The 16674-nt window shown below is 40.9% G+C and overlaps 1 protein-coding gene across 4 annotated transcripts in view; it reads right to left on the bottom strand.

The window, feature by feature from the left end:
* The window catches only part of LOC139218747 (pre-B-cell leukemia transcription factor 3-like), a 47264-nt gene extending 31435 nt beyond the window's left edge, over positions 1-15829 (bottom strand). For all 4 annotated transcript variants that reach the window (XM_070850419.1, XM_070850420.1, XM_070850421.1 and 1 more), the window contains exons 1-2: positions 15630-15829; positions 14506-14579 (exon numbers count right to left, since the gene is read on the bottom strand). In XM_070850419.1, the coding sequence (XP_070706520.1) occupies positions 14506-14579; positions 15630-15829 (274 nt within the window). The remainder of the gene's footprint in view (positions 1-14505; positions 14580-15629) is intronic.
* Positions 15830-16674: the final 845 nt, after the last annotated feature.

The raw sequence follows: 16674 nt of genomic DNA, 5'->3' as shown, positions 1-16674 counted from the left end.
ATGTAGCATCTGTGAATTCACAGGAATGTACTGGCTACTGAGTTGCAGTGCAAACAAGTACTTACTTAAGGTACAGGACCATTGTAAGTTTACTGTGAACTGCTGTGAAAGTAAGTACAGATGATTATTATAATAAAATGTTGTAATTTTACAACAAAACACTATTTTCACGTGAATATTGTGTGGGGTTACAGCACAACATGTAACTGGGACTTTCTATCTATTTACTGTGAAATTACAATAATAGTTTTTACAGTGTAGGAGCTGTGCGCTGCACATGAGGAAGTGTCTGTTGCATTCTAGAAACCTAAACTGACGCGGCAGATGGTTTGTTATACTGAACCATCTGGGAAGAGGCAGGCATGTTCAAGCAAATACTTAGCAGGTGATTGGATGAACCATCTGTCTATCAACAATCAGAAAAACGAACCATGTAACATAGTTTAAATTCGTGCTGAAGCCATTTGGCGGAGGTGCTCTTCTTTGCATTTAAGCGCTCAAAAATAATATGATGTCGCTGATCATGTGTCATTCAAGCAACAGTTCTACTTTGCAGTCCTTTTATGTGAGTGCCAGAGAGTAAAACAGAGAGAGAGAGAGAGAACTTGAAAGAGCAACAAGAGCAAAACAGAGAAGAGGATGAGGCTGTGAAGATAGATGTTATCAGATGGAGCACAGAATCCAGTGACAACACTGCAGTTAGTAATAAATAGCAACAGAATTTTGATTGATGTACATCTGTTGTTACATTGAGTATTGTCCTGTAGCTGCATCTGGTAACGTTGCTGCGACCACAAAGAATTCTGAGCATTGTTGACTAGTGTATTAATGGTTTACTTTTCAGATCTTATGATCTAATCATCTTAACACATCATTGGAGATTTGGTTAGAATTGGTCTGCATGTGCTGATTGCATCATTTTAACAGGGGGCGAGAGCAGAGATGAGGGAGTGTGACACACAGATGAGACACCAAAAGAGCTGCTGGAGAAGTGAAGAAAAGGAGAGTATCAGATAGACAGATAAGAGGCAGACTCAGCACAGTTTGTCACGGTTCCAATGGGTCACAGTTCAGACGGAGCCATTATCACACAATAGAGGGAGAGGCTTTGGGAGCAGGTCAGTTTTTACAATCACAGCATTGGCAACAGACAATGTAGCATATGACTGTTTCATCAATGACAAGGCTTTTTTTAAAAAAAAATTTTAGGGGTTTATTTTTGCTGCCGAAAATAAGAATAATAACTCATTTAAATGTGGACTCAGATTTCCCAAATTTTGCTTATTTTGATGTCATGTTGTGAAAGCCAGCATGACCTGAATTGAATTTTTTGGTAGAACACAGTGTCTCACATCTTATATTAATTTAAATCAGAAAATAAAATGGTGCCATTATCGGATGAAAATCTTAAGATTTCTGTGCTGGGCTGAGCCCCCATTGTTTTAAGATCCTAACAAAGCCTCAACTAGAAACTATCTAGTGCACACAAGGACCTATCTGGTGCACACTATGAATTATCTCGAAATGCAAGAGAGGCATGATGGGTAGGGACCAGAGGAGATCCGTAATCAAATGGTCTGATCCCACCTCTTCAGCAGAGTGGCTAAATTTATTCTAGGGCAGGTTCAATAGCTCACAAGTGTGACCATCACAGTGTGATTGTAAGAGGAAAGTGGTTTCCTCCTGTCCAGAGTAAACCCACGCAAAACCCCCACCAGAACAAACTCAAAGGCTCTATGTTTAGGGAATGTGTCACCCAACTGTAGGATACCGTGGCCCAACTCTTCCAGCAACTCTGATCCCCACACAGGAAAAGAGTTCACCATTAAACCTGACCAGCAACACTAACATCTGTGCTGTGTGAATGCATGGAGTGTGTGTTGTGCGACCAGCTCACCACCATTCAAGTTTGCCTATAAAGTAAAGCGTGGGGTTGAGGATGGCTGCCTGACACTACTGGATACTGTTAACAAATGTCTGGTCTCTCATTCTTACATAAGGATTTAATTTATGGATTCCTCAGCTTCAATTCAGTGAACATACACACTTTGCCTAATCACCGACCAGTCAACCCAACAGTGATGCTATTGATTATAGTGGTAAATGGTCCCTAGTCTAAAAATATTGTCTGGGACAAAGAGATTCTGCAGAGCTGTGTTTCATCTCTCATTCTTTTTTTCATCTACACAAACACCATAAACTGGAGCATGAGCAAACACTTTTGAAGCGTGGGGATGACATCTGACGGATGTAAATTCCTTCTCAGCATATCGCCATTATGTCATGACTCTGACTGATTCTGATGGAAGAACATTGGAATCACTGACTCTCATGGTTTCACACTACAGTCACCAGTTAAAATGCTCATTTGCTTCCCTTCAAACTTCCTGTACATGGTGAAACTGTTAAGATTACCAAAAACAAGGCTGGGGCGCTTCAGAGCGTGCCAAATTAGTTCATGTACCACTGTTAGACAGTACATTTGGCACTTGCTAGCCTCTGGAATCTATTTCTGGCTGCCTGCAGGGTTCGGTGACATTTACTGCTGTATAAGAGTCAGGTCCCCTGTTACCCCCCCTTTAACCCAAATGTATAACTTGTTTGTATATGCTCTGTTAACTCTTGCACCTTACTCTGATATGCTCCCCTTCTCAAGTTAGTGGGTGGTTGTAAGTGTTGTGTGTTGAAAATATGAATGAAATATGCTTTATAAACACAATTGCTTTGCCTCATAGCCCAGTGCTGCTCCTGCAGGCTTGCTATACTGTAAGCTGCCTCCACCGGCTACATCTGGCCAAAGACTCTATTTGCAAGTCAAAGTTCAAGGCATGTTTGTGTGTTTTGACTTTTGCTGTGTTTTCATAGATACTTATTAGCTATTAAGTTAATATATGAATCAAAATTCCAGATTGAGAGGTTAGTATATGTTCATTAGAATAAATCAGTCAAATTGGCTCTTTTCTTTTTGAAGAGGAGGTGCCCTGAGGTGGACTTTACATTAAGTCCTCTTTGTTAGCGTGATTATTAAATATCTCTTTCCTTCTTGGGTCACTTTCATGGTCAACTTATTAGAGGATAGTCTCTGTGTGACAACATGTCATGTTGTGTCTATTCTGACTTCCATTTACAAGACAGAGGTTCTCATCTGATCCTTTCTAGCAAAACTCCTTATGTCCGTATGTAATCTAATTTTTGTTTTTTATCCATACCAGGTCCATTAGCAAAAATATATGTCAAACATGGAGGTAATTAATGTTTACTTAAGAAAGGTTCCCATATTCAAACCAAGATAAAACCTTCACCTTGCCCACATCTGCATAGGAGTGGTAATTTCACACCTGTAGATCTCTGAGTCCCCAGTCAGAGCAGAGGTCCTCTTGTTGCATCATGCTGGTCAGTCTTCAACTCTAACTTCCAGGAAAGCTGGTTCATAGTTTATCCTTGTCAGTAATCCTTGCTGTGTGCTCATGCCATGCTGATCTTTTCAAAGGACACGCTGGGGAATATTGATAAAACTATTATCCGCTCTCCATTTCATTTGATTTTCCATTTCACTTGTGGTGCACGGAGGAAAAGAAGACGGCTGTGACAGATGAAAGACCAAACCTCGTTTCCTTATCCACCACTGACATCAGAAATATGGATTGTTAATGCACCTGTCAGTTATTGTTCACTCAGCCTATCTACATGTATTGATGTATATAGATAAGCAGCTAAGTAGCTCAGCAGTATTTGGCTCTGGTATTTGATACTTCCTGCTAATAAGACCATAGGTTGTTTTCATGAGTTAACCTGTTTCCTCTCTGCATACAATGTGGTGTTTTGGAGGCATGTTTGGAAGTTGGTAGCACAATACACTGATGCTCTCCAAACACAGTGTGGACGATTGAGCCAAACCAATGGATTATGGTAACATTCGATGGTCATGTTTTTAGCCATACATGAGGCATGGCTCTAAGTATGGCATTGTCAGTGTCTCTCAGCGTTCATCGGACTCATCCGAGTCTGCATACAGACGGGAGGGGGAACAGCTGGTGAACAACCTGGAGCTGAACAAGCTCAAAACCAGGGAGATGACAGTAGACTTCAGGGGAGCCCTCCAATACCCCCAAGTTGAAACCCAAACCCACATGAGATCATAGAGCCACTGTGTCTTCTTCTTCTGCAGAGCTTTATGAAAGCTGCAGCCAACTGATACATTCATGTATCTCAATGAGTCTGAGGCCTATCTGATGTAACTAACCAGCTATTGTACAATAGGTGTGGCAGTTAAGGAGCTGATATGTATGACTGGCCCTTTTAGCACCCTGACAGTGCCACTGACTACCAGTGTCAGGCAAAGTGCTCAGTAGAGCTGGTGGGTGGGAGGAACTAACAAGCTCCCCTCCACACTTCAACAATTTTCCTTATGGAACAGTGAGGCTGAACAGAATGGCTCTTCAGCTCTGCTCAGTCTTTTGTTCTTTGGCCTTGAGGAAGTGACTGTGTCGCTGTTTTGTTCTGTGTCAGGTGACTGTGTAACTACCCACAATCCATCTGTGGGCCCCTACTCTTCACAGATTACTGTTTACAGCTAAGATCTTGACCACCTCTCACTGAAGTTTCTATTTCTACATTAGCTGTTCTGAAATGAATGATGAATATGTACTTTTTCTGTCTGAAACCCAGAGCACAATCTGTTCTTAGTCTTAACCAAGTGATTTTGCTGCTAACTCACTACAAGCAGATACTGTATTGCTGAACTGGATATCTTAGTAGAAAACCTGAAATATGTTGTATATGTTGTATTAACATATTCAGTAAATCAGCATTCACTCATTATTTTAATAGAATGCGATACAGGTGGCATTTCCTTCTCAATGTATTTGCTGTTGTGAATTAGTGGTGTATACATGTCATTTCTGCGGGGCAGGGTTCCAGTTCTGTGCAACTGTTATATGGTGGTAGCTTTTTCTTCAGCACGCAAGTTCCTGCTTCCTTCAGTCAGTTACTGTTCACAGCACTTCCATTTAACACCTTCATTTTAAAGTAAAAAAAAAAAAAAACTGTGACAAACATAAAAATTGATAAGTTGAGATATGAAACCATTAAATATGGTGTGAAGATCCAGTTTTTTTTGGTGCCCTCTCCAAGAGGACATCCCACACAACCTGCAGGGAAGATTTCCCTGTATTAAAAGTGAGAACAGCTTTGAGTACACAGCAGTTATAGTTCCCTACTTTTAATCTTCCTGGATAAGTTTTTTTTTTTTTTCTGTGTCACAAATATTATAAAGGCCTAAAGGACTAATGCAAAACATCACAAAAATGCAGTATGAATTGGGACTATGTGTATAGTAGAAAGCAATTCCACTCAAAACTGTTCAGAGTGAAGTCACTGGATCACACAGAGCAACTGGGATATTGTTTCTCAAAGACTTGGACAGAAAAAGCCAAGGCAATCTTTGTGGCACGATGTTTATCCCTTGTGGTGCTTCAATGTTTTCACCAACTGACCTCATACAGTTCAAACTCTGCAGTGAGCAGCATTTTAAACAAAAAATGCACATCAGTGACTGTGCAGCAGCAATACTATGTATTTTGAGAATCCATGTTCACATCAGATTTAGAGCTGGATGTTTCTCTGGCATGCATTTGAATTGGATTAGGGATTTTGCTTTGGGCTGATGCATAAGTTGCTGACTATAAATATCCTCATATGAAAATAAGCCCTTCCAGATATTTTTTTGAGGCCCTGCAGCAGCTTGACTCACAGCTAGAGGCCCTTAGATCTTCTGTGGACAGATTTTACACGGGCCTTTTAAGTTTATACATTCGCCTTGTGGCAGATGGCAGCGAGAAGTCGACTGAGCACTTTATTCCGACAGGATGGATGCTGTAATGAATTAAATATAAGAAAATGTGAGGTCACACGGAATGAGATGTTTGCCTTTTTAAAATTGTAATACCCCCCCCCACCTAAAACTAGTTTTTGTACTTTCGTGAAAGTGAATTCTGATGAATAATTGAATAATGCTATGCATGTTATGGTCTTCAGAGGTAAGTGTGTCACAAATTAAGAAACGTTAAAACAACTACTCTGGTGAAAAAAATAGCAGGAGTCCCTTTGGCTCATGATGAGTGGGCATGTCCAACAGTCTCACAGAAAAGCTGGCACAATAGCAGCACAGTACAGTACACAGCCCAATGTAGCTGCCACAGTGGCAGAGAGAGCAAATATAACACATTTCAAGTAAAGTCCTTGAACAGAGGCACAGAGATCAGATGGAGGAGTTATCTCCCTTAGGCATTCCAATGCTGCTTTTAATAAGCGAATGTGTATATTTCAACAGAACACTAGCTGAGCAGCATGAGCTCTAAATAGTAGAGAAGGCTAGTGTTCATGATCCAGACCTGAAGCTGCAGCTACAGATAGTCATACGAGCCAGAACATAAACCTATTGTCCTCTGTTCCCTCCTCCCATCTAGCTATGCTTCAAAAGGAGACCCTCTAAAACATTCCATGGACATTTAACACTAGTTGATATTTTGAGTTTCTTACTGGTATGTTCATATCTTAAAGTCTTGTTATTCATCAGTTGTTTCCTGTATTGTTTTGTAGTAGTCTTCTCTTGTTTCGGTTACTGTACTTCCCACTTTTATTTATATTCGACTCGAGAGTAGGAAAAACATTTCCAGAACCAGGAGGCCCTTCTACTTCGCAACTATTTTTTTTCTATTACCATTTATAGCACCCATACATATGTCCTTAAGTTTATCTGCAAACAAAAGAATATATCTATAACCACCTAAATTAATCAAATAATAAAACATGTTTAACCCACATTCAAAAAAGGAAAAAAGTAAGTCTAAACAAAAGCTGAGTAACTGTTGAGGTGAAAATAAATAGTAGACATAGAACAGGAGGCAAAAACATCAAAATCAAAAAGGTTTTTGTTGTACTTACGCCTTCCATACACTGGAAGACTGTAAAAACTTTTGAAAGTCTAAAGGCTGACACCCTCTCACATCTAAAGACACCATGTCATATGTCACACATGTTTTTAGTCTAGTGGAAAGTATACCACAAGTTTATGAAAGTACAGTATATGTGGGGGGCTCTAGGTTCTCTCCTTGGAAAAATATTTACAGTATTTTTAAAATACAGAATACTCAAATATTTTGATAGAAAATATAAAACCATCTCTATCAAACACTCCAAATACAAATTGGAAAATACAATTTTGTATTTTGCATATTTTACATACATTTATCAGAAACATTGCCCATCCCTGACAGGAGGTCAGTGGAAAAAATACAATGTTGTGTGCAATGTTAATATTGGATATTGGAACTTCAGTCAGACTTCATCCTGCTCTGAACTATTCTGGTGGAAACTAATGAAAAGGTTCATCAGTATTAGTATTAGGTAGTTGCAGAATATTGACTAGTAATGTTGAATATATAGTATTGAACTTAAATTAGCGGCATCCTGTAATTGTTCTGTTATTGACATGTTCTGTTCCTTTCCCAATACTGGATTTGGATTTGGTTACACTCCTAATTCAAAACATTTCAATTTAGCTAGATGGTTTTCAAAGTAAAATATCGTAATGTTATTTCAATTTCAACACTTACCTATTCAGTGGTGGAGAGTCTTATCCTGTCCTAATGTCTTATATTTATCAGGCCTCTGAGAATCACGCCAAGGAAACCAGGTGAAAGTGAACCCAGGAGTAAAAACACTCCTACTTCAGGGCAGGACTGGGGCTATATATGGAGCTCTCCACACTGACTTTCACTAAGGAGGACATTTACTAAGAAAGTGTGTCTGTTTTATCACACTCAGAGACGCAAAGTAGAGCCTATGAAGACATTTTGTCGTTTTCTACAGTAGCAGTTACACAGTGGTCAAATCCAACATGCAAAACATTGCATCACTTTTGTATATGTATAGGTTAATAACTTACATAGCCTGTTAATGTTATACAAATGCAAAAATCTGATGATTTGGTTGTTGTAATGAAGATCACCTTGGTTGTGTTTGTTATGACCCCCATAGCGGTGATTAAGGTTTGATTTATGACTTCTGAAGTTGTCAGATATGGCAGAATTATTACTGATCCAGAAAAGTGAAGGTTGTGAGATTCTGCAGCCCACACAAAGTCAATTTTTAAAAAATGATTCAAAACAATGTTTAATAAGCTGAATGTCATCAAACAACGTATTGCATATGACCGTTGGAGAGGACCAGCAACAGCCATAACGGACCTTCGCCATCATGGCAAAAATTATGAACTTGTGGTTAATGTCGTAAAATAGTTTGGTTATGTTTAGGCACTAAGGCTGCTTGGTTAGGTTGAAGAAAAGATAATGGTTTGGGTTCAAATGATAGGAAGTGAAGTTACATACCTTCACTTACATTCAAATAAAGTAGCACTGACTTTTGGTTTCACAGGGGACATGACTTTCTCCTTTGCTCCCGTCATAATTACTACAGCCAGCAGAGGTTGTAAATAATAAGTTGTTCCAGCTTTGGGTCACAGCAGCCTCCTGAACCCACTAGGTTTAGTGGGCCCCTACTCACCTATATATTTGGGACAAGTGTGTGATTATAACACTGTACTCTTGTTGTCTGGCTGTATTTCAGCTAGATATGTGGTCTTTGTGATATTTGTGATAACAGTAATGTCAGTGTTTATTAACTTACAGTAAACTCAGCTCTATATCAGGGTGGGTCAGTGGACCGCCAGGCTGTCCAGCCCTGTCCATGTCATTCAGGGTGTACATAAGAACTTGTTTACTTAGTAAACGTTTGCAAGCATATTACAGCAAGATAAATGGTAAGCCTGTAAATTAGCAGCCTATTTACATACATGCATCTGATTCAGAAAAACTAGTCCATGTATTTGTCACTTCTAGGTTGGACTATTGCAACTCCTTATTATCAGGCTGTCTCAATAAGTCCTTAAAGACTCTCCAGCTGGTCCAGAACGCTGCTGCTCGTGTTCTGACGAGAACTAAGAGATATTTCCCCTGTACTGGCTTCTCTTCACTGGCTTCCAGTAAAATCTAGAATTGAGTTTAAAATCCTTCTCCTCACCTAAAAGGCTCTTAATGGTCAGGCTCCATCATATCTTAAAGAGCACATAGTACCTTACTACCCCACTAGAGCACTGTGCTCCCAGAATGCAGGCCTACTGGTGGTTCCTAAAGTCCTCTAAAGTAGTGCAGGAGCCAGAGCTTTCAGCCATCAGGCTCCTCTCCTGTGGAATCTCCTTCCAGTTTGGGTTCGGGGGGCAGACACCCTCCCTACATTTAAGAGTAGACTAAAAACCTTCCTTTTTGATAAAGCTTATAGTTTAGGACTGGCTCAGGCCTTGGACCAGCCCCTAGTTATGCTGCTATAGGCTTAGACTCCCATGATGCACTGGGCTCCTCTCTATTCTCTCTCCTCCTCTTCCTCTCCATCATCATTTCTCATATCCCCTGAATGTCTGCTACTAACTCGCTATCTTCTTTCTGTGCTTTCTCATCCCTCAGGTTCTTGTGGATCCTGGTCCTGGTTCTCCTGCTGTGGTTCTCTGGTTCCTGTAGATCCTGGTCCTGGTTCTCCTGCTGTGGTTCTCTGGCAGCATGAATCACTGCTGAGGATTGTCAGCCACTTGTCATGTTTTTCAATGCTACCATAGTGCTAATTTATTAGTCACACTCCTATTGTCAGTGCTATAGCTGCTGTTAGTATGTTGGTTGCTGGTTTTCTCTCTCTCTCTCTCTCTCTCTCTCTCTCTCTCTCTCTCTCTCTGTCCAACCTCCACCCAACACGGACCTTGACAGAAAGCCCCCCCCCCCCCCCCCCCCCCCCCCCTCTCTGAGCCTGGTTCTGTTCGAGGTTTCTTCCCGTTAAAGGGGAGTTTTTCTGCCACTGTTTCCTAATATAATATCTGATGCTGCTCACGTGGGGATTCTGGAATCCTTAATTTTGATTGATTGATCTGTAAATGCAAACACAGATCAAATTCAGTTATAATTCTATGTGTTTGGCAAACTGCTATTTTTGTGCTGCCAGCAGTAAGTTTAAAGATGTCAGTTCACAAATCAATCAATCTGTCCATCCAGGAACCTTATTAGCAGTACTTCTGGCATGACTACCCTGACCTGGCCTGAACATTCATATTCCAAAGAGGACAATTCCAACTGTTTTTAATGAGTTACGTTTGTAATTGACTGTCTTCTCAATCACATATGTAACTAAATGTATTGTTCAGTGTCAGTATGACTGCAGATGGCTATCATACAATACTGTAAGATTGTGACAGGCTGACTGTCATGGCTAGAAATCAGAAGTTCTGCCCCCAAGCAGTGATTAGACAGCATCAATTCAGCATTAATAATGCCCTGTCCTTTTCAAAAAAGAACACACTGCCTGGCACCTCCTCATGAAAACAGTGACAGTGCTTTGCATTTTGTATAAGCAGGTCTATATTGTCCTCTGCTGGACAACACTTTAACGCAGTAAACCTCCTCACTTAGTTCTCTGTTGTGAAAGAAACCCCAACAGGGTGATGTATGACTAGAGCTGTCATGAAAGTATTGCAATACTGCTCTTTTGACAAACCAATTGCGGTGGATGTCAGGCAACGACCCCGACTGCAATATTTTTGTTTTTTTTCCCTAATACTGTATGTAACTGGTGCCACTGACGGGTCCCCCAGTGGCTCCACAGCAGTGAGAGCTGGTGCTTGACTGCAGTGGCTTCAGGGGTGTAGCCGGCAGGACTTCAGGTGGATATTAGTGCAAAAACGAAGTGCAAAAACCAAAGCTCCAGCAACAGTAAGATGATGATGGTGAGGACTGACGAGCTCTCACTTACAACGAAAAAATGCTGGTATAGGCCTGTCTATTTCAAAACAGTATCATCTTTGTCGTGTAAGGTATTTTGTTGAGCTCCCTTTAGCACACAGCTCTGAGTGTCTCTGCAGCCTGTTCACCTGCTCATTATTTCAGCTGTGGTCACCTGCTGGCTGCTCAGGCGTGTCTCTGCAGCTGTTCTCCATGCCTTCAATGTTATCATCTTGATCAACCCTCAACAACATCCATACCAGCTAACAATTAAAGCTTAATTATATAGCACTAGAATCAGGATAACTTCATTTGATTGAAATGTAACTTAATTCAATGTAATAGAATAAAGTAATTTGCAAAAAGCGCAAAAAATGCTATTGCGGCACTATTGAGCCACCGTAAATCACTGTGGTAGAAATTCCTTCACCATGACAGCCCTATGTAGGACCTGCATCACTCTGAAGGCCATCTCAACAATAATCAGTAATTTGATGCAAAACATTGATCTAAAATTATTTCATTGCTTTCACTTTGAAAAAAAAAAAGAATCCTTTAGATTTAAAGGTTGGAACTGCGTCCATATCAGCGTAAACTCTGTAGTCTTCTTAAAATTAGCCTAGTTAGTGTTATAATCTGCAACATTTATAGTGAAGTGAAACAAGGTGAATGGGACTTCATTGGAAATACTGATATCCTCATTTCGGTCCTCCTTCATTCCTGTGTTTCCTTTTTGCCAGGACTTTTTTCTGACAGACAACATGGTATAGAATGCCATAATTGACAACTGTATACTCCCAAATCAGTTTTTCAAAGTTAGGTATTTTTTTGAATTGAGTTAGAGTCCTTGGAATAACACTGTCCCTATTCAATCACTCTTCAGTTGCATAACCAGCTAATCTAAATGTGGGGGTGTCAGATGAGCCATAGTTTTAAGAAAAAGAATAAAAGTGTGTGAGGCTATACTTCAAAATGCTAACAGACTCATACTTACAATGCTTACATTCTTATGCTCAGCACTTACAGGCTTTACCATGATTACCATCTTAGTTTACAGTGCTATGCTATAGATGCTAAAGTTAGCTAATTAGCACTAAACACAAAGTGCACTGAGGCTGATGGGAATGTCATTAGTTTGATTTAGTAAACTTAAACTTTGATTTAGTAAATGAATTGGACAAATTACAAATTTGTCCTGATGATGGCATTAGATGAAAAGTCACAGCACCATTTGAGTTAATACAATTCATCCTGAGGGGACCATGAATGTCTGCAATAAATGTCATGGAAATACACCCAATAGTTGATATTTCAGACTGGACTAAAGTGGTGGACCAACAGACCGTTACGCCAAGTGAGAAACTGAAAATTACAGTGAGTAACACCTCATACAAAATCTAAGACCAAGCAATCTAAGATCTGTTTCTGTTACAATTACCAATTACAATTTTTAACTTTCCACAGACATGCTCCTGATATGACGGTAAAGCTATGATAACACATACACAGTGATCAGTTCAGAGCTCAGTTCAAACCAGAAAGATCATAAATGAACTCCATGGTGAGAGCTTTGTATTCAGCACAAAGGAGGCAGGTACTTTTATTTCACAGACTGTGTAAGTGCTGTGAATACACAAACACTCTGCTGCTTTATGGTTTTTCCTCACTGCTCAAGCCAGCTCTCTCTCTTTCTTCTTTCTTAGTGTGTGTGTGTGTGTGTGTGTGTGTGTGTGTGTGTGTGCTCGCCAAGCACTTTTTCACATTTGTTTACATGGTTACCAGGCAAACACTTCAATAGCACTTCCTGCTGCTGACCCCTCAGACCAGGAGATGATGATTACACTTCTCCTGTCTGCAAGCCTCAAAGCACACACTGAGCTGTCTGACACCGGAAGCACACTCGTGTTTTTAACTGACAGATGTCCAGCAAGAAGAAGATTTAACTCAACACAGACATTACAGTATCATCTTAGACAAATACAATCCTTCTGTGCAACAGCCTCGCAACCTTGGGCTTCCCTTTACCTTTAAGATTCCTGTAATGACACAGGGTTCTTCCTTGCGTTTCCACTGTGTTTTACAAACCTGAACATTCAGAAAACTCTGCCTCTCTGTCCCACTATGACCAGTCCACTCTGCCTCTCTGTCCCACTATGACCAGTCCACTCAGATTCTCTGTCCCAATGCACTCCCCATAGTTTCCAAACATTTGGAGCTGAGAGACACCCTGCACAGCCAGTAATTGTCACAAACAGCAGAAAGGCCTCATGCTGCTCCCTAAAGGTAGGAGTTCCTCAGTGAGTTCAGAAGTCACCTGGAGGGGCCAGACCTGGCACACCTGTTGGACACACAACATCAGAGGTGTGTTTGATTTGGATCATTTGCGCGCTTGCTGGGTGGTGTATTAAATCAATGACTAATTAAGGTAGCTGAAAGGTATTTTTAAGGATGCCGAGGTGCAATAAAGCGGACGGTACTCCATGACCAGTGCACATGAGGCCAATTAATTTTAAAGCATTACATAGTCACAGTCATTATTGTGCATTGTTGTACTGTTCACAAAGCCCTACGAGGGGTAGTGCAGCCCCTTGACAGTCCATTTAGAACATGTCTGTCTTCCAGGGTGTCAGCTGAGTGCAGAGTGTCTCCTCTCTGACTTGTTGCAGTCACAGACACATCAGCAGCTTCTTACCATCTGCTCGTGTGACTCCTTTCTTTTGTTCCTCTCTCTTAATCAGGGCTTTTCATTAGACTTTTTACTCTGTAATAGATGCATTTGAAATGTACAATATTTAAGAACAAGTAAAATGGACGATTTTTTTTTTAACAATAAGTATAAAAAATACTGCATTATTGCAGGAGTGGACTCTTGCACCTTTCAGAGTAGGGAGGGCCAATTAGAGGCTCTAATATCGTTTGGATACAATGAGTAGTCTCACTATTTATTCAGCCATCATTAATAGTTTACTTATGATGCTAATAACCGAAAATGTCAAAATTGCAGAAAAACTGTAAATTCCAGTCTTTTCCACTTCTTTTCATTCATTCTTACATTCATACATTCTTTGTTGCACTATTTCACTCACTACTTACACCCCTGGGTGCTCGACCAGGCATCAGTGGACAGCAGGAGAAAAACACTCAGGTCAGTCACACAGCAGAGACCGTCTTTAAACGGAGACACAAGTTATCATTTACAACCACCTGTTGTCATGTGACCAAAGTTCCCTGATGATAACTGGGCAAACTCCATTTCCCAATAACGGCTGTGACATGTGGCTGAATAAAACTACTAAATGAATCTTATGAGCCATAATTATATTGTCAAACCTCATATACTGTATGTGTGTACAAAAATGCCTATGAAACCTTATAGTACTGAGCAATGTACATGAGACAGTACAGATATGCACGCTTTCTTGGTATTGTCCATCAACCACAGGACTTGACATGACATATCTGAACCAAACTGAACCTCAAATACATCAAAAACCTTAGAGAGAGATTAAATTCAAGTCAACAGCTGACAGCTGAGACTGTTCAGAGACACAAACATGTGACTGACCAGAAGGGTGTGTGTCTCTGCCTGGTGTTGCGGTGGATGCTGGTGAGATAGACATGTTTTGTGATAAATGGATGGGTGAGAGGAGAGACATTGTATGAGTGAGACAAATAAATCACTCACCTGTTTTCTCTTTGATTTCACAAAGGACGCTGAAGAGTGCAGGCTTCATCCTGTGACAGTTCAATCCATGTTTCCTACCAAGACACATCAGAGAAGATAAACTACAGGGAAAGAATGGCGTAAGCATTTAACAAGACATAAACAGAATGACTGTCACACAAACAATTAATATGAACTCCTACGAGCTTGGAGAAGAATGCAGAAGGAATGAGTCAGTTTATAGAGTAAAAGATCTGGATTTGACCTTAAACAGACCAGAGTGAAGCCTAAATGTTATTTAAGGTCCTCAGTCTGCTCATATACCTTCAGACTCAGCCTCTGTTCTAATGGACATCAAATAGTTTCAGTTTTAAATTTTATTTAAAACACTTATTTCAGGACTTTTTCTCAATTCAATACTCAACCCAGTGGATATCAGGCCCTCAGATAAGAGTTCATTTAAAGGACACAAAAGTGATTCCACAATAATTCACTTTTAAAGCTTGCAGCTGCAAAGATTATTTATCCTCCTGTAACAAAGAACATCCAGAAAGCGAGTACTTGGATTTGAGAAACGATGAAGACGGCACTGTCAGGACTACGTTTTTTTTTTGTAAATGTGGACATTTGGAAAGTATGTCCAGCAGGAAGTCTTTTATTCGGAGAAGCACAGAGACCCTAGAGAGGTTACTTTGATGGCTGAAGCCAAGGTTGCACTAGCAGATAATGACATGCAGGACAGAGCACTGAGGAACATGAAGAACACACAGCAGGAGGACATGCATTTCAAAGGAACAACATTTGGCCAAAAAAAAAAACCCAGAACAAACAGTGTTTATTCGTCATGTTTAAGTTTGAGCTCTGCCTCATTGCTTTATTTTTGTTAAACAAAATGTTGCAAAAATCTTATGACTTGTGTAAAAAAAAAAAAAATAGGCTAAAATAGTTTCAATCATTGAAACTGTGGGGATGGAACATCTAACTGCCCAACTAACAGGCTACAACCTACAACTTATTATATCTTATTAATGCATGATAAAGATAGTTTCACTAGTTGCCTGGGCTTCAGTAAAGGTCTGCCTGTCTTCACTGAACTATTTGCATCCAATCACAATAATAAGAAACATGTGAAAAGCAGGACGAACTTTGCCTGCGCTTCATCCAGACTCTGGTCCGTGATGGTCATGATCTGATGGAGAATGCTCCCGATGTCCTGCGTCCTTCCGTCACCGTCGGCACCGTCTCCGTGGATGAGAGGCAGCGGCAGTCCGACGGCTGCCTGCACCGAGTGTCCGGCCAGAGTCATGCCGCCCAGAGCCTGCATCACCCGGCCCTGGTCCTCCATCTCTGCCGCAGCACAATCGATGCGAGAGGAAGAAAAAAAAAAAATCGGATTCTCAAATGTGCACTTCTATTCAACAGAGAGGGAGCAGGTGGGAGCTGAGCGGAGAGGCTGTGGCTTAGAGATGGTAAAGATGATGGTAAAATGGGGTTGAGGCCGACTCCACATGTGCAAAATATTCTCCAGGGGGTGTGTTCGGTTATTTCCCAACTTGCACGCACAATGAGGCTGCTGGCTGTCCTCCTGCTCCGTCCACAGTGTGAACAGCCCCGCTGCTCAGGGTCGCTCCGACCGCTCCTCGCTGCGTTTCATCCACGGCGCGGATCGCTCCTGCCGCTGCTCCCCGACGAGCGCGGTGCCGTGAGCGGCTGCAAACTTCCAGCTCTCGCTTGAAGCAGCAGCGTCGGTTGTAGATGTTGGCACTCAGCTGATCGACCAGTGTACTACTCTCTAAAGTTTGAATAACGATGACAAAATCACAATGAAAACACCTTCATCATCGCGATTCCAGCAGCAAACTGACTGGATCTACATTTTGCATCCCAGTGTGAGGAGAGCAGCTGCATGGATGGGAGATACTGAACAACACAAGTAACCTGAAAGCCAGGACAATGAGCTCCACCCTCTCTGAGGATTGGAAACCTTTGGCTGTCATGAGAAGGACACCAGGAAAACTTGCAGTTGTCTGAATCTTATTCACCCTTAATAAGCATGGAAGGATTACTGGCAGGGAGGGAAATGCTATACTTGAAAATCAATCTAAAAACTCAGAGTTGCAAAGTACAAATATATTCATGGTACCCACAGGATGAATCCTGATGGTCTCCTTATCTTTCTTTTATTGATGA

This window comes from Pempheris klunzingeri, chromosome 19 (genome assembly GCF_042242105.1).
Source record: "Pempheris klunzingeri isolate RE-2024b chromosome 19, fPemKlu1.hap1, whole genome shotgun sequence".
NCBI lineage: Eukaryota > Metazoa > Chordata > Actinopteri > Acropomatiformes > Pempheridae > Pempheris > Pempheris klunzingeri.
The sequence above is the reverse complement of the archived record's forward strand: the minus strand, read 5'-3'. Positions and strand labels throughout refer to the sequence as shown.